This window comes from Rhineura floridana, chromosome 1 (genome assembly GCF_030035675.1).
Source record: "Rhineura floridana isolate rRhiFlo1 chromosome 1, rRhiFlo1.hap2, whole genome shotgun sequence".
In the NCBI taxonomy this organism is placed as follows: Eukaryota; Metazoa; Chordata; class Lepidosauria; order Squamata; family Rhineuridae; genus Rhineura; species Rhineura floridana.
In genome coordinates this window covers 145,130,393-145,157,419 of record NC_084480.1, presented here as the reverse complement: position 1 = coordinate 145,157,419, position 27,027 = coordinate 145,130,393, and the positions used below count along the sequence as shown (strand labels likewise).

The 27,027-nt window shown below is 42.7% G+C and overlaps 2 protein-coding genes across 6 annotated transcripts in view; one reads left to right on the top strand and one right to left on the bottom strand.

Annotated features, from left to right (window-relative positions):
• IDUA (alpha-L-iduronidase) overlaps positions 1–7,726 on the bottom strand; it is a 68,398-nt gene extending 60,672 nt beyond the window's left edge. The window contains exons 1-2 of one of the 2 annotated variants that reach the window (XM_061634984.1): positions 6,769–7,726; positions 5,031–5,171 (exon numbers count right to left, since the gene is read on the bottom strand). In XM_061634984.1, coding sequence (XP_061490968.1) covers positions 5,031–5,171; positions 6,769–6,977 — 350 coding nt within the window. In that variant the 5' untranslated portion in view covers positions 6,978–7,726. Of the gene's footprint in view, positions 1–4,033; positions 4,068–5,030; positions 5,172–6,768 lie in introns of those variants that run through there. The other variant, XM_061634992.1, reaches the window with a different exon arrangement.
• Positions 7,300–27,027, top strand: part of LOC133388758 (protein regulator of cytokinesis 1-like) — a 53,038-nt gene continuing 33,310 nt past the window's right edge. Inside the window, exons 1-5 of one of the 4 annotated variants that reach the window (XM_061635036.1) lie at positions 7,300–7,519; positions 16,586–16,718; positions 18,347–18,469; positions 20,274–20,507; positions 21,748–21,918. In XM_061635036.1, the coding sequence (XP_061491020.1) occupies positions 7,326–7,519; positions 16,586–16,718; positions 18,347–18,469; positions 20,274–20,507; positions 21,748–21,918 (855 nt within the window). In that variant the 5' untranslated portion in view covers positions 7,300–7,325. Of the gene's footprint in view, positions 7,520–7,611; positions 7,868–8,480; positions 8,714–16,585; positions 16,719–18,346; positions 18,470–20,273; positions 20,508–21,747; positions 21,919–27,027 lie in introns of those variants that run through there. The other 3 variants (XM_061635025.1, XM_061635052.1, XM_061635042.1) reach the window with 3 other exon arrangements.

The window sequence follows — 27,027 nt, the reverse complement described above, 5'->3', positions numbered from 1 at the left end:
CAAAATAAAAGCACTGGGGTAGGAGAGAGAAGTCAGTTTACAAAACATAGCAATACATTATATAGCCACAAGAGTGGCTGTATACTAGAGCCAGTGTGGATTTTTCACATTCCGCAATGTTAAATTGCAAATACCCCCCATGCCATTCTGATGCTTCCCTTAAGCTCATTTCAAAACAAAACCTTACAAAACGTATACAGTAGGGCCCCGCTTGACAGCGTTTTGCTTGACAGCATTCCACTAATACAGCAGTTATCAATTGCAGAAAGGCCCCGCTCCTACGGCGCTTGTTACGCTTTTACGGCGTTTTTTGGCCGTCGGGCGCCATTTTGGTCAATGTTAGTCAATGTGTTCCACTTTACAGCAGTTTTCGTTTTACAGCGGGTGTCCGGAACGTAACCCGCTGTATGAGTGGGGCCCTACTGTAGTCCTGAACTCAGAAACGCTTGCTTAACAACCCTGTCAATTTTCATGGCGATACACAAAACAGTCAGAGAGAATTGAGAGTTCAAAGTCTAAAAAGAGAGAGAAAAAACCCGGAACCCTTTTGGACTTTTCCCCCTGAGAGTTCTCATAATCTGTTGAAATTCATTAAAAATCAGCCATGTTCACAGAGTACCTGTAATCCTAATACTGACCTTGCCCCATACTGTGACCTTCATCTTCTGCAGTTTAAAAGTTAATTTGATTTTTAATTAATTTAAGAAATTTTGGCTGGAAGCCAATGATAAGGGCGGGCATGCTCAGTAAGGACCAACTGTCAGTGTTCTAAAAGCCTCACAGCTGCTGGGCTTGGCTAAACGGGGCCACACCCACACCAGACTTTGATTTCATGTGAGACAGTCATGGCTTCCCTCAGAGAATCCTGGGAAGTGTAGTCTGTGAAGGGTGCTGAGAGGAGACTCCTGTTCCACTGAGAGAGCTCCAGCAGCGGCCAGACTGGTTTAACAGTCAGCCACTCTGATTGAAGGTCTGTGAGGGAAACAGGGCGTCTCCTAGCAACTCTCAGTACCCTTCACTAACTACACTTCCCAGGATTCTTTGAGAGGAGCCATGACTGTCCAAAGTGAAATAAAAGCCTGGTGTGGATGTGGCCAGGGAAAGCTTTAGTTTAAATTTGGGTGGGAGGCTACATGTGCCTGCTGTAGAATAAAAAGGTGGGGGAAAGCCTGAAAAAGAATGATCTGTTCACGATGTTTTCCTTTTGGAAAGGAAAGGGGCTTCCCTTCTGCCCAGTGCTCACCCACCCAATCTCCTCCCCCTCCCCTGGGTCAGTGTTGGACTATGACCTGGGAGACCAGGGTTCGAATCCCCACACAGCCATGAAGCTCACTGGGTGACCTTGGGCCAGTCACTGCCTCTCAGCCTTAGAGGAAGGCAATGGTGAAACCACTTCTGAATACCGTTTACCATGAAAACCCTATTCAAAGGGTCGCCATAGGTGGGGATCAACTGAAGGCAGTCCATTTCCATTTTCAAACATGATTGCATAGAAATAAATCCCATTGAACTCAAAAAGTATGCAAATGATCAAACCCTCCCTTCTCCTTGCTCCTATCCCCTCCCTCTTACCCCTTCCCTCCACCTTCCTTTGCCCCTCCCTCCCCATCCCCATCTCCTTCCAATCTCCTCCTTCCACTTCCTCTTCCCCCTCCTCTTCCTCCTCCCCATGGTCATTTTTACCTATCTTAAGCATGATTGCACAGACGTAAATACCACTGAACTCCGTAAGCATGCAACCTGCCCTCTCCCCCTTCCTTTGCCCCTCCCTCCCCATCCCCATCTTCTTCCAATTTCCTCCTTCCTCTTCCACTCCCCACTCCCACTCCTCCTCCCCCATGGTCAGTTTTTCCTATCCTAACCAAGATTGCATAGGAGTAAGTCCCATTGAACTCAATAAGCATGCAAATGATCAGACCTGCTTTTGCCCTCCTTCCTCTCTCCTCTCCCTTCCTCCTCCCCTTCCTTCTTCCTCCTCCCCTGCTCACTCCAGCCCTCCCTCCCTCCAGTCAGTTTTATCCATCCTAAGCATGATTGCATGGGAGTAAATCACACTGAATTCAATAAACATGCAAATGATCAAACCTGTCCTTCACCCCTCCCCCTCCTGCCTGCTCCCCTCCCAGTCCTCCACTCTGCGTTTCCTCCCCTCCCCATCCTCTGTGGTCAGTTTCACCTATCCTAAGCATGATTGCAGGGGAGTAAATCCCATTGAACTCAATAAGCATGCAAATGATCAATCCATTCTCAGCAAACTTGCACAGGATCCCATTTCTTACCTCCCGGATTAAAAAGCAGGGAAATTCACTAATAGGCAAAAAACCTTGTGGTTTAAGAACGTACCTATAGCCCACAGCTATATCTATCAAACTTTAAAAAGCAGGGAAATTGGGCAGCTATAGTGAATGCACCAGGGGAGCAGGAGACCTGACCTCCTCTCTGAGATACTGTACTGCCCTACAAATTGGTCAAAATGCAAACACCATTGGGGTTGGTCTTTCACAGTCGAATCCACTTCCTGTGTAGCTTGGAAGAATTTGGTAACATGTGCCTCTGAGCACATGTTTACTCTATAGAAAGCCCCATTGTTGAAATAAATAAGTAGAACTATAATATGTTGCTCTTTCCAACTGCTGGGCAGCTGGTGGAGGGGGAGCCAGCGAAGGAGGAGACGGTGAAAAGCTCTGCGGGATCCTCCTCCCATTCTGGAGCTGCCAGCCCAGCTGAATGTTAGCTCCATTGGGAGCCGTGTGCAAGAGGCGGCCAGAAAGCGCTGGCTCTGGCAAACAGGCCTCGCAGAGAGTAAGAACTCCCTATAGGCCTGAATGGGGAAAAAAATAATTGTGTTACTCTGCTGGCCTTTTGGCTGGCGGAGTTTGAAGGGAGATCTGGACCCAGGGGAGGGGTCTGAATGTGAGAAGGATCTCGCACAAGTGTCTCCCCCCCGTGGCTCCTCTCCCCCACACCTCCAGGATGCCCTGTTTTCACACCTTCTACCGGCATCCACCAGTCCTTCGTCCCCAAGGGTGGCCCTCTCTGGCGGACCCCCAGTGGTGCCGGGAGCCTCCTCGCAGATTCACATCTCTGCCACAGTGGAGGGCTGCTGCCGGTGGAGCCCAACGGAGCCCAGCACTGCTGGGGATCCACAGCAACCAACTCACCCCAGCCCGGCGGAAGGGTGAGTTGGCCTGCACCCTAAATGAAATGCAAGATTATAATGCAGCACTTTATTGTACATGACTACGAACATCATTCCCAAAGTATTGCAGCTGAGTGTGCATGTGTGCACACTTAAGCATTTCAAAGTTATAAATAGAAGGAAAAAGGAGCTGACCTTCAAACAGACTTAACAACAATAACAATGGTACACTTTGGCTGAAAATATAAAAAGGGAGACTGGGATGCATCCTTCCCTGGCTCTCCCTGTCAGGTTCCTACCTGCTCGTGGTTACTGCCTGTCACTAGGCACCACCAGGGACTCCACCAGTCCGGACTGCTCTCTCTTATGGTTTCTCTCCCCGCTCTAGCACAGATCTCAACAGATCCCCCTGCTAGGCAACCACCAGTAACATCCCAATACTAGTATTCCCAGAGACTCTGAATACTGGTATTGTTATTCTCTTCACCGCTGCCACCATTTGTTACAGTTCCCCTTCAGCCTTGGTCATTACCTTACCCTCTCTTCTGGTCTGTGAAACCCCAGCCAATGATCAGGCCTTTGGTAAACCAAATTAAGTATTTATTACAGATAACAAAGCTAACAAGATTAACAAGATTTCTTCTTAAGGCACATAAGCATATGGTTTTACTCAATACTAATCCGAACTCCACCTCCCTCCTGGTAAACAACTCTCTAAACCCCACCAAGCAACCCACTCAGTTCTCTTCTCCCCCCAGATTCCACTCTCACTCTTCCTTTTATACATTCAGCCATTTTAAACACTCAGCCAATCATCTCGCATTCTACTGCCCATTCACTCCCCCTCCTCTTTCACTCCACTTACCATGTATCTTCTAAAACAACAACACTTACCATATATACATTAATATAGGAACATCACAGAGGCCTATATAAAAATACAAAATGTAGGTGGAACAGATCAAAACATTGCATGGCTGGATTCCTGTTAGCATGCAATATGAACAGGAACCAATGCTCAATAAAGTGTCACTCCATAAAGTGCATAAAATTGGTACAACAGGAAGTCTACACATTCTTTGATAACACTGAAAAATAGATAGGGATTCTGTATTTTTTCAGTACTTAGCAGTTAGGCTAGAGGAGATATCTAACAGACAGAACATGATCAAGTATTTTAAGAAGAATCCTCATTGTCAGATGTGTCAGCTAACAAACCCCAGGGTTTCTCTGCCACAGAATCCTTGTATGTTGCATACAATGCTAAGGCACTTCCTAGGTGGACCATGAAGTTCATGAAGGGAACCAACAAACCATGGTGCAAATTTGCCCTGGGACAGAGATGGGGAACATGTGGCCCTCCAGATGTTGCAGGACTTCAGCTCCCATCATCCTGATCATTGCCCATGCTGAAGGGAGTTGAAGTCCAACAGCATCTGAACAGCTCACAGGCTCCCCACCCATCCTAGAACATGCCCAACACTTCCCTGTGACTGTACTCTGGGGCGGGCTCTGAGGCAAGGTTTGTTTCCGGGAAACTTGTATATCATTACTAATCATTATATTGCTAAGCTTTCAAAGCACACCATTTAGAACCCTTAAAAATTTGAAAATCCATCTCCATTATATCCACGCAGGCAGACTTTTGTGGATTTGTCCAAAAGGATAAAGTTAACCCCTTTTCTATTTTTTGATACACTTCTACTCAAACTCTTCCTTCAAAGACAGAATGGCTTACATATGGTTCTAAGGCCATCTTCTACCCACATGGCTTATAAGGTCAGGCCTGGTTAGCTAAGGCCATAGAACTAACGATTAGCTGCTGCCAGACCATTCAGAGAAAACCAAATGAGTACACACCACAAATGACTGAATCCAGAATTCAACTTACCTGACTTTAATAAGTTCCAGGAGCCAGTGGATTCGGATTTGGTCAATGCCATTGTGTGGCACAGAAGAAATGTAGGCCAGGTTAATTCTCTGGTCTTTACTGAGATCAAACAAATCTGCTTGACTGTGTGGCAGGGGAGGACTGAAGAGATTAGGAAAAATAATAGTAATTAGAATAGTGCTTCTGAGTATTTAAAGACTTTCACATATATTATCTCAGCAATCCTTCCAACACCGTTTCCAGGGGGGAGTTCAGTATGATCTCCATGTTGCAGGTGAGGGCTGCAATAGGTGCGTTTGGAGTCCTTTGCTTGTACACAAAGCCCCCCCCCACACACAGAAAGCAAATGGATGTCTTCAGTGAACAGTAGCTTCCCATTTTGCGCAACCCAGTAAGCTATGGTTAACAGCTCCAGACCATAGCAGGATATTAAATCAACTTCAAACCATGGCTTAATATCCTGGTTTATTCTGAATCTGGTTTGAATGAACAGAGCTACGATTGTCTGAAGTGGTTCAGTGATCAGCTTAAGACGGCCCAGTGAATTCACTGAGTGAGATTTGAACCAGACACTTCTTGATTCATAGCTCATTTTGTTGCAGTGCACTGTTCTTGGAAATGTGCCACTGTGTTCAGTGGGACTTATTAAGGTCGGTTTAGGACTGCAGCCTTGGTCACTAAATTACATCAGTTCTGCTGATTGTAAAATAAATGTCTAAGCTATGTTCACAGAAAGCAAACATCAAGTTTTTCCTTGAAAAGTAAACTTATAAACTGCCTGTGGGGGAAAAAGGTACATTTATTTTTATTTTTATAGGATTTCTTACTTGCCCTTTACCATAAAGATAATAATGCTGGAGAAAACAGAAGGGAGTAGAAAAAGAGAAAGACCAAACAAGAGATGGATTGATTCCATAAAGAAAGCCACAGACCTGAATTTACAAGATCTGAACAGGGTGGTTTATAACAGATGCTGTCAGAGGTTGCTGATTCATAGGGTTGCCATATGTCGTAATTGACTTGAAGGCATATAACAACAACAATCTAGGAGTCTCACTGTCTGTTCTTGTGTGTGCCTGCCATCATTGGGGCTTGATTCTCTGAATTAAAAAAAATCCAAGGACTGGGCTGTCAGTGCAATATATATCTATCCTGCTGTGTGATAGGAATGCAACAGTGTAGGTTATTAAATAGCTCTGCCTTTCCCAACCTAGTGCCCTCCAGATGGTTTGAACTACAACTCCCATCAACCAAGATCATTGGCCATGCTGGCTGGGTTTATGGGAGTTGCAGTCTGAAAAAATCTGGAGGGAACCAGGTTGCGGAACGCTAGCATAGCATTGTGACTTTAGGATGCATTAATAGTGTTGGGTTAAATAGAATCTTGGAAGAAATAAAGTTGATTTTGGTTTATTTGCCCCTAACCTGACACCACTCTTCCAGGGGTGAACGTGAGGTGAGTAAGGTAAATGGGCAGCTCAGAATTTTAGTTTTGACCTAACAATAGCTAGAAGACGCACTGATGGTTTACATGGCTATTAGCTAGAATGAAGGCTGGAGAGAAACTATTTGATAGTTTGAATATAGTCATCCCCTAGAATGAGTTTTGCAACGGGGCGTGAGTGTATACTGATGCACACTGTTTTTTGGGGTACCGATGCTGATTTGTGCTCTGCATATAGACGACTTCTTCTGATCCCTGGCAAATACTTGTAAAATGTATACAATAATTTCTTACCAATATCCTGTGCTTTTCCAGAAGGGCTTCAATTCTCTTTCAGTCCGTGAGACATCCACATTGATCAGGAAAGCCCCCAAGGATACTTCCATTATTAGTCCCAGTAATGCTGCAGTGCTCCATGTCTTGTGTGACTTCATCCGATCCAGATGAATAAACCTCCAAGACAGAGACGCTACCGCCATTCCATCATGTGCTTTCAAACTCATTCACGGGCATGCTCTATCCCTCTCGGGGGGGACGGGACACATTGCATTTCCTGTCTCTCAACTGTTACTTTTGGTTTGCCTCATTTCCTAATTGCTTCCTTTGGGTCTGTGCAAAACAACCTTAGTGAGGGGACGAACGTTACTAGAGACACAACATGCTGCAATTTTGTTCCAACGTTGCAATCGAGGAGTCCATCCACCCCTCTTCTTTATAACATATGGTAGTTCCTGTTTTACTTCCTGCTTTTCCTTTCGGCGAGAAAGAGGCACGTAAACGTACGCTCTCCCCGAGGGAAAAAGTGAGCGACTGCGTTCGATGCTTTTTTACTCCAAAATAAATCCAGTTTGATGGGACTTATTCACAAGTTAAGCTGTAGCTCTATAACACACACGCTTAATTGGGAAGGAGCCTCTCTGAGCTCAGTGGGACCGATATCGAAAAATACAGGGATCGGTCTCAGGGAGAGAGCCACAGGCTGCGATTCTCAGCTCGCTTATTTGGAAGGAAGTTCCAATCTACGGCGCGTGACTTTCCAAGAGAGGTGGGAAACTGTAAAGCGCCATATAACTCACTGGGCTTCCGAGCAAACGTGCAGGATCAGAAAAAACAGGCGATTTGCATGCGCGCGCACATACATGCTCTCTCTTTCCAGGGGCGGCGACAAAGGGGGGCTTAGGAGCTTGCCCCCCTAATATATTTCGCCCACTTAGAAATACACTTTGCCCCTTCTGCCCCCCCCCGAATTTTTTTTGATGCCGATTCTGGTGTCTTTTTGAGGCTGCACTCGTGCACATTAACAAGGAAGTGAGCCCATTGAACACCGCAGAATTGACTTCTTTGAGTAAACATACTGGGCTGTAATGCTGCAGGACTAAACACACTTATCAAGGTAAGGAGCATAGGAAGCTGCCTTCTATTGGTCCATCTAGCTCAGACGGGTCAGCGGCTCTTCGGGGTTTCAGACTGCGGTGTCTCCCAATGATTCTTGGAGATTCCAGGGACTGAATCTGAGATTTTCTGAATGCAAAACGAGTGCTCTATCACTGAGCTATGGCCCTTTCCTGTGGAAGGGTGGAATTCAGTATATGTCTACTCAGAAGTCAGCTCCATTTCGTTCAATGGGACTTACTTCCAGGTAAGTGTGTATTGGATTGCAGCCTAAATCCCTTTATTATGGAATGTATCTCTGTACCGGGGTCCCTTTCCGCGCAACAGACTTCCGTACGCAATACCTCTCGGCCTTTAGTCTGGGTTCTCCTTGAACAGCCTGACAGCAACTTTCCATTCAACACTGTGTTTCTGAGGCATTGTAGCATGCTGATTTTGGATTTGAAAGCCCTAATAAACTTTTAAAAAACTGATTTGGTTTTAAGCGACAAAGGACGTCGACCAGCTCTTTGCTGCTCCCACTCTCCTTATATGAGCTCCGGCTATTATCCAATAGAGGCGCGCGACTGTGCTTATAGGGGGGAGCGAAGAAAACGCCCGCTTTCTTCTGTTGATTCGCTGCACCGGTTGTCCCTGAAGCGATGCGTGATTGGTCAAATCGCTATCCATTTAAGAGGCGTTGTGGCGCGCCCTGGAGTTGGGCTGTTTTGACTTTGTTGGTTTGAATTTTGGCGGTGGTGGCGGCCACCGTGGCCGAATTTGTTTGGAATTGTTCTTCGGTCATCGTTTCTTTTCTCGAGACGGCCTTCTTTCACTTTAAGATGGCGAAGCTGATGGTGAGGGAAAGGTGAGAGAAAACGTTTTTTGGGGGGACCAGAACGCGCGGCATCGGGAGAGGAAAGGCGTAGGTCGCGCGCTCAACTGCCAAGACGGTGCCCCGTGCGCTTACGCGGAATTTAATGGGACTTACTTGCAAGTAAAATGCGCCGCGACGTAGGTTGCGACCGAAGAAATAGAAGGGAGGCCCGAAGGCCCCTAGATCTGGTTGGGAGTAAGAAAAGCGCAGCTGATAGGTCCGGCCAGATAGACTATCTATGCCAGCATCCTGTTTTCGCAGTAGCGGACCAGATGCCCATTTGTTGTTGTAGTTATGTGTCTCCAAGTCGACTACGACTTATGGCGACCCTATGAATCAGTGACCTCCAAGAGCATCTGTCATGAACCACCCTGTTCAGATCTTGTAAGTTCAGGTCTGGGGCTTCCTTTATGGAATCAATCTATCTCTTGTTTGGCCTTCCTCTTTTTCTACTCCCTTCTGTTTTCCCCAGCATTATTGTCTTTTCTAGTGAATCATGTCTTCACATTATATGTCCAAAGTATGATAACCTCAGTTTCATCATTTTAGCTTCTAGTGATAGTTCTGGTTTAATTTGTTGTAACACCCAATTATTTGTCTTTTTCACAGTCCATCGTATCCTCAAAGCTCTCCTCCAACACCACATTTCAAATGAGATTATTTTTCTCTTATCCGCTTTTTTCACTGTCTGACTTTCACATCCATACATAGAGATTGGAAATACCATGGTCTGAATGATCCTGACTTTAGTGTTCAGTGATACATCTTTGCATTTGAGGACCTTTTCTAGTTCTCTCACAGCTGCCCTCCCCAGTCTTAGCCTTCTTTTGATTTCTTGACTATTGTCTCCATTTTGGTTAATGACAAGTTCAATGTCCTCATTGTCAACTGTAAAGTTACATAAATCTTCTGTTATTACTTCAGTCTTTTTGATGTTCAGCTTTAGTCCTACTTTTGTGCTTTCCTCTTTAACTTTCATCAGCATTCGTTTCAAACCATTACTGGTTTCTGCTAGTAGTATGGTATCGTCTGCATATCTTAAATTATTGATATTTCTCCTTCCAGTTTTCACACCACCTTCATCTTCGTCCAATCCTGCTTTCCGTATGATATGTTCTGCGTACAGATTAAACAAATAGGGTGATAAAATACACCCCTGTCTCACACTCTTTCCAATGGGGAACCAATCATTTTCTCCATATTCTGTCCTTACAGTAGCCTCTTGTCCAGAGTATAGGTTGCGCATCAGGACAATCAGATGCTGTGGCACCCCCATTTCTTTTAAAGCATTCCATAGTTTTTCATGATCTACACAATCAAAGGCTTTGCTGTAATCTATAAAGCACAGGGTGATTTTCTTCTGAAATTCCTTGCTCCGTTCCATTATCCTATGTATGTTTGCGATATGACCTCTGGTGCCTCTTCCCTTTCTAAATCCAGCTTGGACGTCTGGCATTTCTCACTCCATATATGGTAGGAGCCTTTGTTGTAGAATGTTGAGCATTATTTTACTTGCATGGGATATTAAGGCCATAGTTCGATAATTACTGCATTCCCCTGAGATCCCCTTTCTTTGGAATTGGGATGTATATGGAACGCTTCCAGTCTGTGGGCCATTGTTTAGTTTTCCATATTTCTTGAAAGATTTTTGTCAAAATTTGGACAGATTCAGTCTCAGTAGCTTGTAGCAACTCTATTGGTATGCCATCCATTCCTGGTGATTTGTTTCTTCCAAGTATTTTAAGAGCAGCTTTCACTCACATTCTAAAATTTCTGGTTCTTCATCATACGGTTCCTCCGTGAATGAATCTGTCATCCTGGCATCTCTTTTATAGACTTCTTCATTGTATTGCTTCCATCTTCCTTTTATTTCATTTCAGGCAGTCAGTGTGTTCCCCTGTTGATTATTCAACATCCCTACTCGTGGTTTAAATTTCCCTTTCATTTCTCTAATCTTTTGGAATAGGGCTCTTGTTCTACCCTTTTTGTTTATTTATTTATTTATTTATTTTATTTCATTTTTAAACCGCCCATAGCGAATAGCTCTCTGGGCGGTGTACAAAAGATTAAAAGTACAGAAATACAAAATATCACAATAAATAAACTGAAACAAAGAGATTTAAAATTGTAACATTAAACGCTTTAAAATGCCTGGGAGCATAGCCAGGTCTTAACCTGGCGCTGAAAAGATAGAAGTGTCGGCGCCAGGCGTATTTCTTCGGGGAGGCTATTCCACAATTTGGGGGCCACTACAGAAAAGGCCCTAGATCGAGTAACTGTCCTCCGGGCTTCCCGATGGGTTGGTACCCGGAGGAGGGCCTTAGACGCTGAGCGAAGTGACCGGGTCGGTTCATAGCGGGAGAGGCGTTCCACAAGATACTGTGGTCCCACGCCGTGTAAGGCTTTATAGGTCAAAACCAGCACCTTGAATCTCGCCCGGAAGCAAATAGGTAGCCAGTGCAAACGGGCCAGAACAGGTGTTATATGCGCTGACCGGCTGGTCCTCGTCAGCAGTCTGGCTGCTGCGTTTTGCACTAGCTGAAGCTTCCGAACTGTCTTCAAGGGCAGCCCTACGTAGAGCGCATTACAGTAATCCAACCTAGAAGTTACCAGAGCATGAACAACTGAGGCGAGGTCATCCCTGTCCAGATAGGGGCGTAGCTGGGCTACCAACCGAAGGTGGTAGAATGCATTCCTTGCCACCGTGGCCACTTGCGCCTCCAGAGACAAGGATCGAAAAGAACCCCAAGACTATGAACCTGTTCCTTCAAGGGGAGTGTAACCCCATCTAGAACAGGGTAAGCATCCACCATCTGGGCAGGGAAGGCATTCACCAACAGTGTCTCAGTCTTGTCTGGATTGAGTCTCAGTTTATTAGCTCTCATCCAGTCCATTATCGCGGTCAGGCAATGATTCAGCACATCCACAGACTCACCTGTAGAAGATGAAAAGGAGAAATAGAGCTGCGTGTCATCAGCGTACTGGTGGCAACGCACTCCAAAACTCCTGATGACGGCACCCAGAGGCTGCATGTAGATGTTAAAAAGCATGGGGGACAAAACCGACCCCTGAGGGACTCCACAATGGAGAGTCCAAGGAGTTGAGCAATGTTCCCCAAGTACTACCTTCTGGTGACGATCCGCCAAGTAGGAGCGGAACCACTGCCAAGCAGTGCCTCCAACTCCGCGAGTCTCCCCAGAAGGATACCATGGTCGATGGTATCAAACGCTGCTGAGAGATCAAGGAGAATCAACAGAGTCACACTCCCTCTGTCCCTCTCCCGACAAAGGTCATCATACAGGGCGACCAAGGCTGTTTCAGTGCCAAAACCAGGCCTAAAACCGGATTGAAACGGATCCAGATAATCGGTCTCATCCAAGAGCACCTGGAGCTGACCGGCAACCACCCGCTCCAGAACCTTGCCCAAAAAGGGGACATTCGCCACCGGTCTATAGTTGTTCAGGTCATCTGGGTCTAAGGAAGGTTTCTTTAAGAGAGGTCTTACTACTGCCTCCTTGAGGCTACTAGGGACTACTCCCTCACTCAAGGAGGCATTTATCACTTCCTTGGCCCAGCCGGTGGTAGTAGTCCTGCTAGCCTTCACTAGCCAAGATGGACAAGGATCTAGAGCAGATCCTTGTTGTCCTCTTCTATTTCTATACAATAACTATTGTAATAGTTCTTTGTCCCTACATACTATTTGCTGTATAGTTGCATTTAGGGTTCTGACTGTGTTTCTATCTCCTTTTGCTTTTGCTTTCCTTCTCTCTTTAACCATTTTAAGAATTTTGTCAGTCATCCATCTTTTTAACCAGAAGTATTGTCTTTTTGCATTTTTCCTTGATAACGTCTCTGACTTCATTCCATAGTTCTTCTGGTTCTCTGTCAACTATGTTTAAAGCCTCAGACCTGTTCCTTATTTGATCTTTATATGCTTCTGGGATGTTATTTAAATTGTATTTTGGCATTATGATTGCTTTGTTCTTCTTTACCTTTACTCTGATTTTCAGGACGACCAGTTCATGATCTGTACCGCAGTCTGCTCCTGGTCTTGTTTTTGCAGAAAGTATGGAATTTCTCCATCTTCTGTTACCAATTATATAATCAATTTGATTCCTATATTGACCATTTGGTGATGTCCAAAAGCAGAACCTGAGTGCAAATGGCCCTCTCCCCACTTGCGATTCCCAGTAACTGGCATTCAGAGGCATGCTGCCTCCGACTGTGGAGGCTGAGCATAGCCACTGTGGCTAGTAGCCTTTGATACCATTATCCTCCATGAATATGTCTAATCTTCTTTTAAAGTCATCGAAGTTGGTGGCCATCATTGCCTCCTATGGGAGCGAGTTCTAACCAGGTACTGCGTGAAGAACTACTTCCGTTTGTCTGTCCTGAATCTTCCAACATTCAGCTTCATTGAGGGAGAAAAACTGTCCAATTCCTCCACACCATGTATATTCTTAAATATCTCTGTCATGTCGCAGTTTATTTGTCAATGTACCCTTTCCTCATAAGCAAGTTATTCCAATTCTTTCAGGCCTTTCAGCCAGGAAGATGTATGGGGACTTTAGGGACATTACAAGGGATGACAAAGGGATGTTGTGTTTTACCTAGTTATGCACATAGGGTTGTAATCAACAGGGTTTTTTTGGAGTAAAAGTCCTGTCCAGTAATGCTTCTCTATGTATGGCTAATCTTGAATACAACCCAGTATAGACACAAATAAGTCAAAGTGGGTTATGCAAATAAAAATGAGAGGCACCTCTTGAACTGGTACCTCCCCCCCATGGTTAGTTATTTATACAACATTTTGATAAAATTGCCATCTTCAATGGCACTGTATAAAAAGGACTGGTGTGTATTTATTTTTAGACTATTTAAATAAAATGCAACTGCTGTTAAAATGCTTTAGCAATATTGGGAGCCAATTTTCACCTGCAAACAGAACAAGTGTTGTAATACGCTGACAAGATGAATGAAACACATCCATGAATAGATCTTGCCTCAAGATTGTGTAATGGCTGACAAAATAGTGTCACATTTTAATTATAGTGAATGCCTGAGGTGTTGATGACATACTCACGTCTGCTGCTTTGAAGCTTAGCTTTGCCATGAACTTACTAGATGGCCATGGGCAAGATATCCTCAGCTCCCCCTTCAGCATTATGAGGATAGCGCTGGCCTATCTCTTGCAAGGTTGCCTTAAGGATTACACCACAATAAAATATGTGAAGAAGTCTGAATGTGAACACCCAAAGGTGCGATATATATGTTAGATGGTATGTTTTGCCACGGCAATGTCTGGTGTTTTTTACTGAGCTTTGTAGCAGAGTAGGGATTTTAACCAAAATCTGGGGAATCTGACTGATTTTTTTTCTTTCCTGCCTTCTGTCAGAAGATGGCACTGCCTCAATAGGCTTTTGAATAACAGACTGTATTGGCTGTTAGTTTCATTGATTTTATGTTGTTTTCATTATTTATTTATTTTATTTATTTATTTAATTACATTTTTAGACCGCCCTATAGCAATAAGCTCCCAGGGCGGTGGATATGATACCTTTAGCCAACTTGGAGGTCCAAGGTAATGTGGTGTAGTGGTTAGCATGTTGGTCGAGGACCTGGGAGTCCGTGGTTTAAATCCCCATTCAGCCATGAAGCCCACTTGGTGACTTTGGGCCAATCACTGTGTCTCAGCCTAACCTACCTCACAGGGTTGTTGTGGAGATAAAATGAGGAGGGGAAGAACTGTTTGTCTCCTTAAGCACTTTGGAGAAAAGGTGGCATATTAATGCAATAGATATATCAATATCCATAGAATAGAAAAGGATACATCTTTTATATAAACAAACTCCCCTAGCCTGTCAAATACCATGTGTTGCTTTGTAATGGCTATTTCCATACATGCCAATATCATCCAATGAATTAAAATCAGATTTTTAAAAATGTAAGGCAATAAATTAAAAAAATAGTACAGCCAGAATGTTTCAGTAGCTATGGTTTAATGTGATGTGCAAACTAGTTCTGAAGAAAATATTAAACTGCATGCTGCTGAAAGGTTCTCCCTCTACTCCTCCTCCAGTGTGAGAAAACAAGACAGAATCTGGCTTGCAGTAACATCCAAACCACAAGCAGCGACTAAGAGGCAATAGTAGAGCAAGAATGTTTCAGTAGCTATGGTTTAATGTGATGTGCAAACTAGGTCCGAAGAACCAACTTCATTCTCAACTAGGGATGTTTACATTCTGCCCTGTCATATAGGCATTTCATTTTTGCCTGATAAAAATAAACTCCTCTGGTCTGCTCAGTAACTAGTAAGCCTTACTTCAACCTTGTATTTAACAACTTGCCTGGTAGCAGCCAGGAATTATGTGTAGGTGAATTAGTGGGCTGGCAGAGTTGGAAAGAAGAAATCTGATCCTTGGCTGCCAGCTTGATTGGTAAAGTCAATTTCTTTTTCTAATCTAAAAGGCTAGCAACCCGTGTTTCCAGGCTGGCTGTAGAAGAGTCAACTTTCTTCCACAGCCAGCATGGAAACAAGGCTACTATCCTCAAGCAGGGTACTAGCTTCTTTGGCTTATTTACATGGCTGCCTGACTTCTACCTGTCAGCCATGGGCATTCCATGTTTGCTACTTTGTAGCAGAGTGCAGAAAGAAGAGACGACAAAGATGTCCAGTGTGCAAGTTCCTACATTCCCATCCTTAACGTAGCAAACTGTGATAGATGCTGGTCATACAAATGACCCGACATGGAAATATTTCAAAGACATCCCTCTACAGTAGGGCCCCGCTTATATGGTGGGTTCCGTTCTGGACCCCTGCCGTAAAGCGGAAATTGCCGTAAAGCAGAACCCATGGACTATAATGGGGCCGTCTCACAAAAATGATGCCAAAACGTTGCAAAAGAGCAAAAATTGGCTTTAAAATAGAAAACAAAAGCTGCCGCATTAGCTGAACGCCGGGAAGCGAAGCGGGGCCCTACTGTATAAGTAAAAAGGGAAAACATGCAAGTAGTATACTGTGTGACAGATAGATACGTCTGGTTGTAAGAATGAGCAACGTTGTAAATAATACTCTATTTACATATATCAATGCAAAACTTGGTTTAAAGTAGCCTCTTTTTCTTGCTTATTGAAATAATTGATTTAAATCTATCCATCCTGTAAGGCTGCAGTTGTATGCAGACTTACTTGGGCTCAAGTTCCATTTAGGAGAGGAATTATAGCTCAGTAGTAGAACGTGTGCTTTATAACTGGGTCCTAGGTTCAGTCCCTGGCAGCTCCAGCTAAAGAACTGGATAGCAAATGATAGTGCAAGTTCTCTGCCTGAATCCCTGGAGAACCATTTCTAATTGGAGTAGACAGTACGAAGTTAGATGGGCAAACAGTCTGACCTTCCCTCAAGTGTTTTTTCCCCCTGCCCTTCCCTGGATTATGCAGATCTGGATACTCATGACCTAGTCACATCTAGATTGGACTCTTGCAGTGTACTCTACTTGGAGCTGAAAAGCATTTAGAAACTCTAGATGGCACAAATTACAGCTGCCATAGTAACTTCTGGTGTTTGCTTCTCTGAATATATTACACTAGTTTTGCCCCATTTGCATTGGTTTCTGGGCATAGTCCACAGTGGTTGGACTTGCATCTGAGAAGCTGTGCATAGGATAAGCCTTTACGTATTCTACATTCTGCTGCTCTGGTATAGTGTTTTAAAGTAAATTAGGAACTTATAAAGTAACTATTGGTGAAGTACAAGTCATGTAATGTTATTGAGCAAGATGCCATTGTAGGAAACAAACAAACTGTTGTGATAAAATAAAGACTTGGAGTTGCTCATGTGCCATTTTCTATTTTTTTCCTGTCCAGTGAGGTTTTGGCCTCCTCAGTTGTGAATAGTATGACCCAGGCTTTTGGAAAGCTGCTAGACCTATGGAATGAAATAGGTATCAGCAGAGAACTGCAGCTGGAGCGCATGCAGACAGCAAAGGCACACATTGAGGTATGAAGCTGAGTGGTGGCTTTGTAATGTGTTCTACATCAGATGATTGGGTAGATCTCTTTGCCATCTTCCCACTGTCTTTGCTCCTTAAGAACGTCTGGTTCCATGAGGGGAGGTGGGATTGAAAGGGCAGGGTTCCACCTCTTATGGCTATGAAGATGCACTTGACAGTTTGTGGGCAAGGCCTGCTAAAATCTTTGCGTTTTCATTCATAGTTTGTTTTCTACAACATCCAGTGTTCAGGGGCAAGGGCTATCCTGCAAAGCTTCTTGCTGATCTCCATGGCTAGATTATAGAAATGTAGAATTTTGAAGCCAGAGGTAAAGACCTTCTTGCTAGAATTAGCATGTGTTTTTAAATTGTTTTTTTTTATTGTTTTTATATTTGTATATTTGTTTTTAATGTTTTTAATTGTTGTAAACCGCCCAGAGAGCTTTGGCTATGGGGTGGTATATAAATGTAATTAATCATAATCATCATCAAAATAGAATTGGAGCATTTAGGAAAAACTGAAATATAAGCTATGATGAGTTACCCAACTTGAACGTTATTTGCCATTAAAAACATGAAATCTGATGCATCCAGTGTAGTTAGTAAATAGGACCATTCATATTTTTGTTTCAGAAATATACCAATGTGTCTCACTGCTTTTAATAGAAAACTGCTGTAAACTAACATACTTGTTCTTTTTTTGTTTTGTTTTTTTGCTTTGCTATCTAGCACAGGGGGAATCCATGGCTGTCCATATTTTGTTGTATTCCAAGCCTCACCAATGGTCAGGAACGAAAGCAGCTGTAGTCCAGCAGTATCTGGTGGGCTTGCAGATACTGAATCTTTTCAGTTAATTTATGGAACTTCATATCTCCACTAGCAGAATGAATTATCCTTGCTAACTTAGTTTGCAAAATGTATGAGTTGCAGCAATTGGCTTTTCTTTGTGCTGAAGTTAAAGTACTTTTATTCTTTCATTTTTACTACAGTGGCTGCAACACACACTTTCTACCCTCTTTTTTTTTTTTTTTTTTGAGACCCCTGTGCCAAAGATGCCAAAGGCTTGGGCGGTCAAGGACTATTCTCTACATAAGTCTAAAATAGGTAGGGTTAGTTGAAGAGACCAAGAGACATGGCTGAGGGCACAGAGTGCTGGGTTAAATGTTCCTGATCCCAATTTTTAGAACAGTCTTGCGATGTCCACAAAAGCTATGAGTCTGTCTGCCCATGCATGTAAGTTATCTGAGGCACATAAATAGTTTAAAAGGAAGTGTGAGGGAAGAATTGAGTTACTTCTCATTTTATAGAAACTTCACTCCCCTGGTCATCTGGTGGTGGAGGAGGATTATTTGCTAGTCAGCTGTTCACACATGCATCAGTAAGTCTCAAAGAAGCCTACTTGGCAATACTCCAGTTCCTGAGTTTGTCACTTTTTAGGAGATGATAGTTTACCTGGCAGAAATGCATCTTCTGTTACAAAAATGATTGGTTTCTGTTGAAGTTTGGAGAACGCTAATGCGGCACAAGTTCCTAATTTGGCTATGGATGTAATGTTTTAATTAGGTGAATGCTGAGAACAGTTAATACATTTGATAAGAAAGTATAGTGATGCTGCTTTTGTATGGGTTTTTGGACAGGCTCTGTTGAATGAAATGATTGAGGAAGAATGTAATTGGAAAGAAAAAATTGAAAATGACATTGAAGTGCAGAAGACCCAGTTGAATGCAATCAGATATGAACTCAAGCTGGACCCCTACCAGGTAAGGTGCTTCTCAGATGCTTATTCCAGATAACAAAGCACAAAGATGTCACTTAGGCTGCAATCCTATACTTAATGTACCTAGAAGTAAGTCTTACTAAGCTCAATGGAGCATACTTCTGAGTAGATGTATAGAGAACTGCACTGTTAACAAGGATGTGCCATCAGTATGAGGTTCTTGCTCTTGTTCTCCTTAGAGCTGTTTTCATTGCGTTTGAAAATGTGGAGCTCTTGCTTTGCAAGTATAAGGTGTCTGGTTGAACACCTGGAATCTACACATCATCAAAATGGGAAGCTACTATGTAGCATAAGAGGAACATGTGCTGAAAAACGATCAGCCTCTGTTTCTTCATGGCTGAGGAGCTTTGGGGACACAGGAGATGCCTTCAGAGTGCCCACCTGACAACATCTTGTGTTGGCTGTAAGAGTAATGTTCCTTTCTGCTTAGCGGGTCAAGGGCCTGAAACTACTGGATGTGTGCTGCTCCTGCTGTTGGGGTATTCCCTGACAACCTGAGAGACTGTGCAATTCTTGGAGCGGTATTTATTTATTTATTTTATTTATTGTACTTATATACCGCCCCATAGCTGAAGCTCTCTGGGCTGTTTACAGTAACTAAAAACATTAAAACAAATATACAAATTTAAAAACACATCTTTTTAAAACAATTTAAAATACATGCTAAAATGCCTGGGAGAAGAGGAAAGTCTTGACCTGGCACCAAAAATATAACAGTGTTGGCACCAGGCGCACCTTGTCAGGGAGATCATTCCATAATTTGGGGGCCACCATTGAGAAGGTCCTCTCCCTTGTTGCCAGCCTCCAAGCTTCCCTTGGAGGAGGCACCCGGAGGAGGGCCTTTGATCTTGAACGTAGTGTATGGGTGGGTTTGTATAGGGAGAGGCATTCCATCAGGTATTGTGGTCCTAAGCCGTGTAAGGCTTTATAGGTCAAAACCAGCACCTTGAATCAAGCTCGGAAACATACAAGTAGCCAATGCAAGTGGTGAAGGTGAGGTGTTGTGAAACTCCCCCTTGCTATTTTTCAGAAAGAGTAGGGTTTGGTCAATCCCTTTTGTACCCACTTTCCTTTTTAGGCATGAGGGTGTGTGTCTTGCATATTTCCCACTTTACAAACAGACAAATGCTGATCAACTGATTTGTCAAATATTCCACAGGAGTGTAAAAACAAACACCTTTCATTTAAGTCTTGGCATACCATTTTATTGCATCCTGGAGTCACCTGCTAGCAAAGGCAGAAGTGAGGCCCCCTGCTCCCTACTTCTGCTGAAGTTGGGATGAGGCACATACTCCTCCCCTGTTTTAGCAGCAGGCAGACTGTGCCCTACAACTCTTATTCCATAGGACCGAGCTTTCCTACTAGCCATGTGTTCTGCAGGCATCTCTGAAGAAGTCTGCAAAGTTGAACTGGCAACATGAAGCAAGTGCACAGAAGAGGTTGTTACAGGCCCCTGTGATCTGTCCCTCTATAAATTGGGACTGCTACATAAATTAGGATCCTCCCATGTGATCTGACAGGGTGTTTTGTAAAGCTTTTGAAGGGACTGGCCTCTGGCGCCCTCAGGCATTATTGTAATTAGTGTGATCCTTCACACTGGTTCTTTCTGTTCTAATGAATTAAGGATTTAAATATTTGGTCTGGCAATTAACTGCAAGGTTAGTGTTCAAATGCCATTGCAGTTTCAGAATAGATCTAACCCTGCTCACATGTGATCTTGGCTCAGGACCGCCACTCACTGTATAATCTATATATTTCTGCACACCACACTTTTTAACTTTTTACAGGTTGATGATGGTTTATCCATCATCCAGTTAGAGAAAGAGTTTCGTCTGGCTTTAGAAAATGCTCTTAAAGAAAAACAAGAAAGGCTGAAGAAGTTGAAGCAGCTGCAGCAGGACGATCAGACACTTTGTACAGAGCTCTGTGCTACCCCATACTACATACCTACTGGCAGTGTTCCAAGTTGTTTCGAGCTAGAAGAACTGAAAGAACATGTTCAGCAGCTCTTGAAAATAAAGGTGTAGTACTGACTCCCCCCTCCCTTTTTTTGCATCAAAAAAACAAAAACATTACAGTAAAACTTCAACATGCAGATGAATCTTGCTGGGCTTGGGCTCAGGTGAGTGTTATGTGGCCTTTGAATTGTTCTGTGGCTTAAATTGTAAGAAGAATTTCCAGGCTGTACTCCTCTTCCTCCGAGCCAGCCCCAAAATGACAGACTTGTGCAGCCAAGAGATACCCTTTTGGGACTTCTCCTAACTGTACAAAAAAGTGAAGGCAACCATGGTTTAGGAAGACTTGCAAACACCCTTATTTCTAGTTGCAAAGGGAAGCTAATTCCCCACTACCTAGGAGATTCCTTGCAGCAGGAAGCTTTTTCACAGTCCAATATAGGCCAAAAAAGTTACCCCTCTTTCCCTGGCTTTTGTGGGACTTCAGCCTCTTTCTCCCCTCAGTTGAAGCAGCCAAGGAGCGTTTTTGTTGGCAGGAGCTATCATTTCCAGTGGTGGTTGTGGAGCTTTGAAATGACAGCTTTTTGGCTGGCTGGGCTGAAGGTTCGATTGCTGAATTTAAGTTGACTTGGGAGTAAGTATTTCCCAAGAGGAAGAGAGGCAGTAATTCAACTTATTTCTGAGCCAGTCTGATGTGAGCTATGGGGAGCTAGCTCATCTTTACTAAAAGAATGCTTTCCTGTCCCCTAGCTTCTGGCTTTTGGATGCCTTTGGATTTCTAGAGAAACTGCATGCAACTCAAATCAGTTTCATACCATGGTTATCCAGAATTGTGAAGCAAACCGCCTTAATAAATACATCTGTTCCTCTGTTACTGAACAGATGAACCTAGTGTTAAGCTCCTGTGTTGCACTTAAAGTTGGACACTGCTGTGAATATTCTCAGTCTGTTCTGGGATAAAAGTTGAGTTAAACATAGAGGGTTGTATTCAATGTAGCACTAAGGAGCCTGTTCTGTCAGCGCAAGCATTTCCGCTTGCCTGATGGAACAATCTCCTCGCTCTTCCCCCTATGTGCTGTTCCGGAGGCTCTCCTGACTCTGGAGCAGATTTGGGGAAGGTATGTGGGGTAAGGGGGGGAAGTTCCATTTCACTATCAGGAATCCTTGTCCTGGCTTCTGCTGGTGCAAGAAGGTAGTTTAATATGCCCCCTATTTGTATAAGTTCTTGATACCGTAGGCCTTATGACAGCAGTAAATCGGACAACTGTTTGATCTGGCACCTGTTTAAATCATTTTATCTGTATAGGAAGAAAGGTTGGAAGAGTTTCTTAAATTGAGGAGAGAAATCAAACGGTATAATAAAGAAATTGGGCATATACCGGATGGGACGTTGGAAAAGGATATATTAAGTGATGAAGAAGAATGTATTTGCCTCACAAAGAAGAACATTGAGGATCTGCAACTGCTTGTTCATCAGGTTGGTCTTGTGTATATAATGTTTTTACATTCAAATGAGTGAGACTGCTCTTCAGGTTGCTTAGCCTGCATGAAAACTAAAAGCAATGTGTTTCCAGAAGCACAATGTGGGGCAAATACAATTAAGTGTGCTATTCATGATCATGATTTGCAAAGTGTAAGAAAGGCCTCCAGTATGGAGGTTTCTAACCTCCCACTCTACTTCCTTTGATGCAGATTTGTGGTTTTTTAGTTAGGCCAACACATGGGCTGTCAGTCTTAATTGTCTTTCAGCAGACTCTTAAGTTTGGGGGTGGGAGTGCCTCCTTGGGTAACAGTTGATTGCATGATATGGAAGTTTTATCTCTTCTAGTTTTTTTCTGTCAATCTGAGCTTGTCCATGGCATTTCTTTGCCCCTGGCAGGTGTACCACATTATTTATTTATTTATTTATTTAAAAAGTTTATATCCCACTTCAGTTCCAAGGAATTCTAAGCGGCAAACAATAGCATAATAAAACAACATAGTACAGTATAACATACCAAACAAGTTATAAAACATTATAAGAAATATACAGTATATCACACATTACAATTCAAAAGCTAACCGAAATAAAAAGGTCTTAACTTGGTGACGGAAACTAAACAGAGAAGGGGAAGAACGAATTTCCTAGGGAAGAGCATTCCGAAGAGTTGGTGCCCCCACTGAGAACAGTTTATTCCTAATGCCCGTCTGGTGAATTTGGGAAAAGGAGGGAATATTAAGACCAGGGTCTAAAGAAGATCTTAAAGGACGGGCCGGTTCATAAAATGACAAACGTGATACAGCGGAATATATTAGACAAAATAAGACAGCTTTGATATATCAGGGTATAACTGTCACTAGGATCTTTGAAAATCAAGCCCACCAAGTGAATCTGATGAATGATACCTTTATCACACAACAGTGGACAGAAAGTCAGTCGAACTGTAGCCCATTGATTAAATTTGAATCATCAGAGAGTCCCAAATTAGGACTTCGAACTTCCTTCTCAAATCCATTATCCGATTCCTACCAACAGAATAAAAAAACCCAAAATGAGGATTATCTTGATTATCCTGATTTTAATGTTCATCTGAAAACTGAGGTTACAGAAAAAATTACCAAAAAAGATGCCCCAGTTTCAAAATCTCACGAAAGTCCAATTAAATCACAATGGAGCGAAGTGCCACAGTTTATGGAGGGAGTTCTTGATGGAATAGAAGAGGAACAGTCGTTGTTACTTTCCTTTAGCCATCTACCTCATGCACAGAGATCAGAGATACTTGTGAGATTTGAAGCTCTAGCTGTTCGTTTGTCCGAAATCCATTTGCAGGAGTCGGTGAAGAGGGCTCCTCCCTGGGTACAGACACAGGCTTTGGACGCAGAGGAAACGGAACCTTTAAGAAAAGAGCCTCCTCGATGGAATACCAAGAAACCTGCTCAGGGCCCGTTCCTGTCAAACGTATGCGTAATAAGTCCAGAATTCTCAGAAATTACACCAATTACGGAAACAGATAATTGACAGAAATTCTTAAGTCCTTCCCCACACAACAGGAATCAATCCCAGCTAGAAGTGGTATCTGATATGACAAGTGAAACATCCAGATTTACCTTTTGCAGGAAGCTTTCAAATGCCAATCAATCGGATATAACATGTCTCTCTTGGAACATAGCTGGTTGGAAAAACAAAGTAATAGATTTAGACTTTATAAACTTTCTCCAAGCTTTTGACATTATTTGTTTACAAGAGACATGGATCATGGAGGTGAATTTACTTACCTTGCAGGGCTTTAAAATATGGACTACTCCTGCTTCGAAGAACGCAATGAGGGGTCGTAATAGTGGCGGCCTGGCAATATTAATATCCACTGCGTTGGATGTGTCGTTGACAGCCCCTATTGAAACCCCTCCAGACTTTTGCTTGGCTCTAATAATTTCCTGTAAAAATTCGGTACCTTTTATATGTTTGAATGTTTACATTGCTCCCTCCTCTTCACAGAGGCGTATTTGTATATGGTCGTCATTAGAACTGTATCTAGAAAAGTTAGCTCTGGCTTACCCGCTTCACCCACTATTAATTTGTGGCGATTTTAATTTTAAGGTTAGGGATGAATTATCCAAAGATAGATGATTTAGTGGGGGTCTCCCTTGAAGAGTACCCAATTTTACCAAGAACATCAAGAGACAAACTGATAAATCAAAACGGGAAATCTCTATTTCGTTTATTACTTACTCAACAACTAGTCTGCTTAAATGGGACTTATTTAGATCGATCCCAAGGATTTTATACGTTTATATCAGGTAGAGGTATGAGTGTCCTTGATTATTTCCTAGGTTCCTCCTCTTTAATCCCTCTAGTAAGAGGGATGGAGTTAATAAATAGATCTGATAGTGACCACCTCCCTCTAAATATAAACATAAAGACCTCACCCTCCTCACTTCGCCCGAGCACATTTAACCCTATCCTGGATAACCTCTCGACTAATAGACGCATTAAATGGTCAATAAACATTGAGGCGTCGGTAAAGCAATCACTAGATTCGAGCCCTCTAATATCCCTCCATTCCAGGGCAATTTCCAACCCTGAAGATATCCTGACCATATACGATCAAGTAGTAACATCTCTTAAAAATTATGTATCATCGACTATCCCCAAAAAAGAGACCAGGGAGGCGAAATCATGGTACGATGGAGAATGCAGAGCTAAAAAGAAAGAAATGTCGGCACAAATTAGAATTATACGTAAATCTCCATCAAATGAAGCTGTTCAGGACTTACTTGTTCTAAAGAGAGCATATAAAACCCTCCTAAAAGAAAAAAAAATAAAGTTTTATGCTGATAATTGGAGAGAACTCGACCAGGCCATTGTACATCGAAAGGATACAGATTTCTGGAACCTGGTACAGAGAGGGTTTGCACAGGACAAAGGAATATCCATTCCCCCAATTTTGCCAGAAACCTGGGTTGCCCATTTTAGTTTCATATTTGGCGCGTCATCCTTAATTACGCCCGGGCGGGTAGAACCTTGTATAGATATACCTCAATGGCCTCCGGTCACAAGTGCCGAAATTGAAGACCTGATTATGACTCTCCAATCGAATAAAGCTCCAGGGGAGGATATGCTACCCCCTGAGCTTTTTATGATAGATAGGACATGGTGGAGCCCGATATTAGCCGCCCTTTTTACACACATTAATAATACGGGTGACTTCCCACAAGGGTGGCGCACCAGTATAATAGTCCCCGTGTTTAAGAAAGGAGATCCAACTGATCCCAGTCATTACAGGCCTATCAGCGTAATTGATATTACTGCGAAATTATATGGGAGATTTTTATTAAACAAACTGGTAGAATGGGAAATAAAACATTCAATTATACATCAAGAACAAGCGGGATTCAGAAAAGGAAGAAGTACGATGGAACAAATATATATTCTACAACATCTTATAAATAATGCTGTAAAGAGAGTAATACCATCACTATATATAGCATTTATTGACTTTGCAGCGGCTTTTGATTCGGTAGACAGGGAGCTGCTATGGGATAAACTAGAAAAATCAAATATTGATAGGCGTATGAGTTGGCTTATCAAATCCTGACATCACGCTAACACGGTAAGGGTACGCTTAGGGAGAAATGGTGCCCTGTCAGCAAATATTTTCACTGGGAAAGGGGTGAAACAAGGGTGCTTATTGGCTCCTTTTCTTTTTAATTATTTCATTAATGATATAGTTCCGGCTCTTTCTTCTTTAAATTTCCCCCCCCCCCTCTATAAAGGGGGAAAAAAATTCAGTTTTATTATACGCAGACGACTTAGTACTTTTTTCCCTAAATAAAATAGGACTAAAAAGAATGTTAGCCAGGCTAGAAGATTTCTGCTGTAGTCACCATCTCAAGATAAATCATCGAAAATCATGATTTGCGGAAAATACAGGAAGTCTAAAAGTTCCTGGACATTTGATGGAATCCGTTTGTAACAAGCCCAGTCCTTTAAATATCTTGGGATAACTTTTTCGTCAACTCTCTCCTGGAGACCACAATTAGAAGAAATAAAACTAGCTAGTGCTAGAATATTAGGTCAATTAAAAAAATTCTTCTACACCAGAGGAGGTCAGCAAATTGCTCCAATGATAAAAATCTATAAAGCTAAAGCATTGATGAAATGTGGGGCCATTTGTTAAAGCCCTTTATAGAACCCCTCCAAAATGTATTCCTGGAACAAATTTTGGGTCTCCCGAAAGGTACGCCCTCAGCTCATGTAAGGATGGAAATGGGAATCCATTCCTTGAGAGCTAAAACTGATTTAGCAATTTTGCAATTCTGGAGGAAAATACTACTTTTGGAAGACCACTCAATTGTTACAGACTGTTGGCATGTACAATTACAAAAAGGGGGATGGGCAGAAGCAACAAAAACACTAATTGATTATTATAAGCTTTCCTCGTATGATCTTAAAATTTTTACGCCAACGGAACTTCGCAATTGGGTTTTTAACTTTGATGAGATTCAAGACAGGTTATACATTGTGTCATCCCCGTATTCAAGATGGTTTCCCCTTTTTAAACCTAATTTTCAAACAACTTCATATTTTACTACCCTACTAAATCCAGTGAAGCGTAAGGCTTTTACGGAAATTAGGTTTCAATCAATGCCTACATCTGTCCTAGAGGGCAGATATAAGGGGATCCCGAGGGGGCAACGTCTCTGTATTTGTGGTTGTAAGGAGGTTGAAGATCTTGTTCATTATATATTAAATTGCCCATTTTATTCAAATCCAAGAAGGAAATTTTTAGAGGTTTTTATAAAGCCCAGAGAGGGCCTTTTACCAGATATTTTAATTACAGAATTGCTGGCAGACACCCACAAAGAGACTACAATAGCGGTTACTAATTTTGCCCTTGCAGCAAAACATATTAGAGCTCAGTATGTTAAAACTATAAAACAAACACTTGATTCTGATAATTTAAATTGTTGACACCTGACATGCTATTGTAATGGTTGTTATATTTTGTATGCTATGCAATGGCCTATGGCTACAGTGCAATAAATGTTTGTTGTTGACAAACGATTTGATAGATAACTAGGACCTGAGCCCGATAAAGCTTTAAAC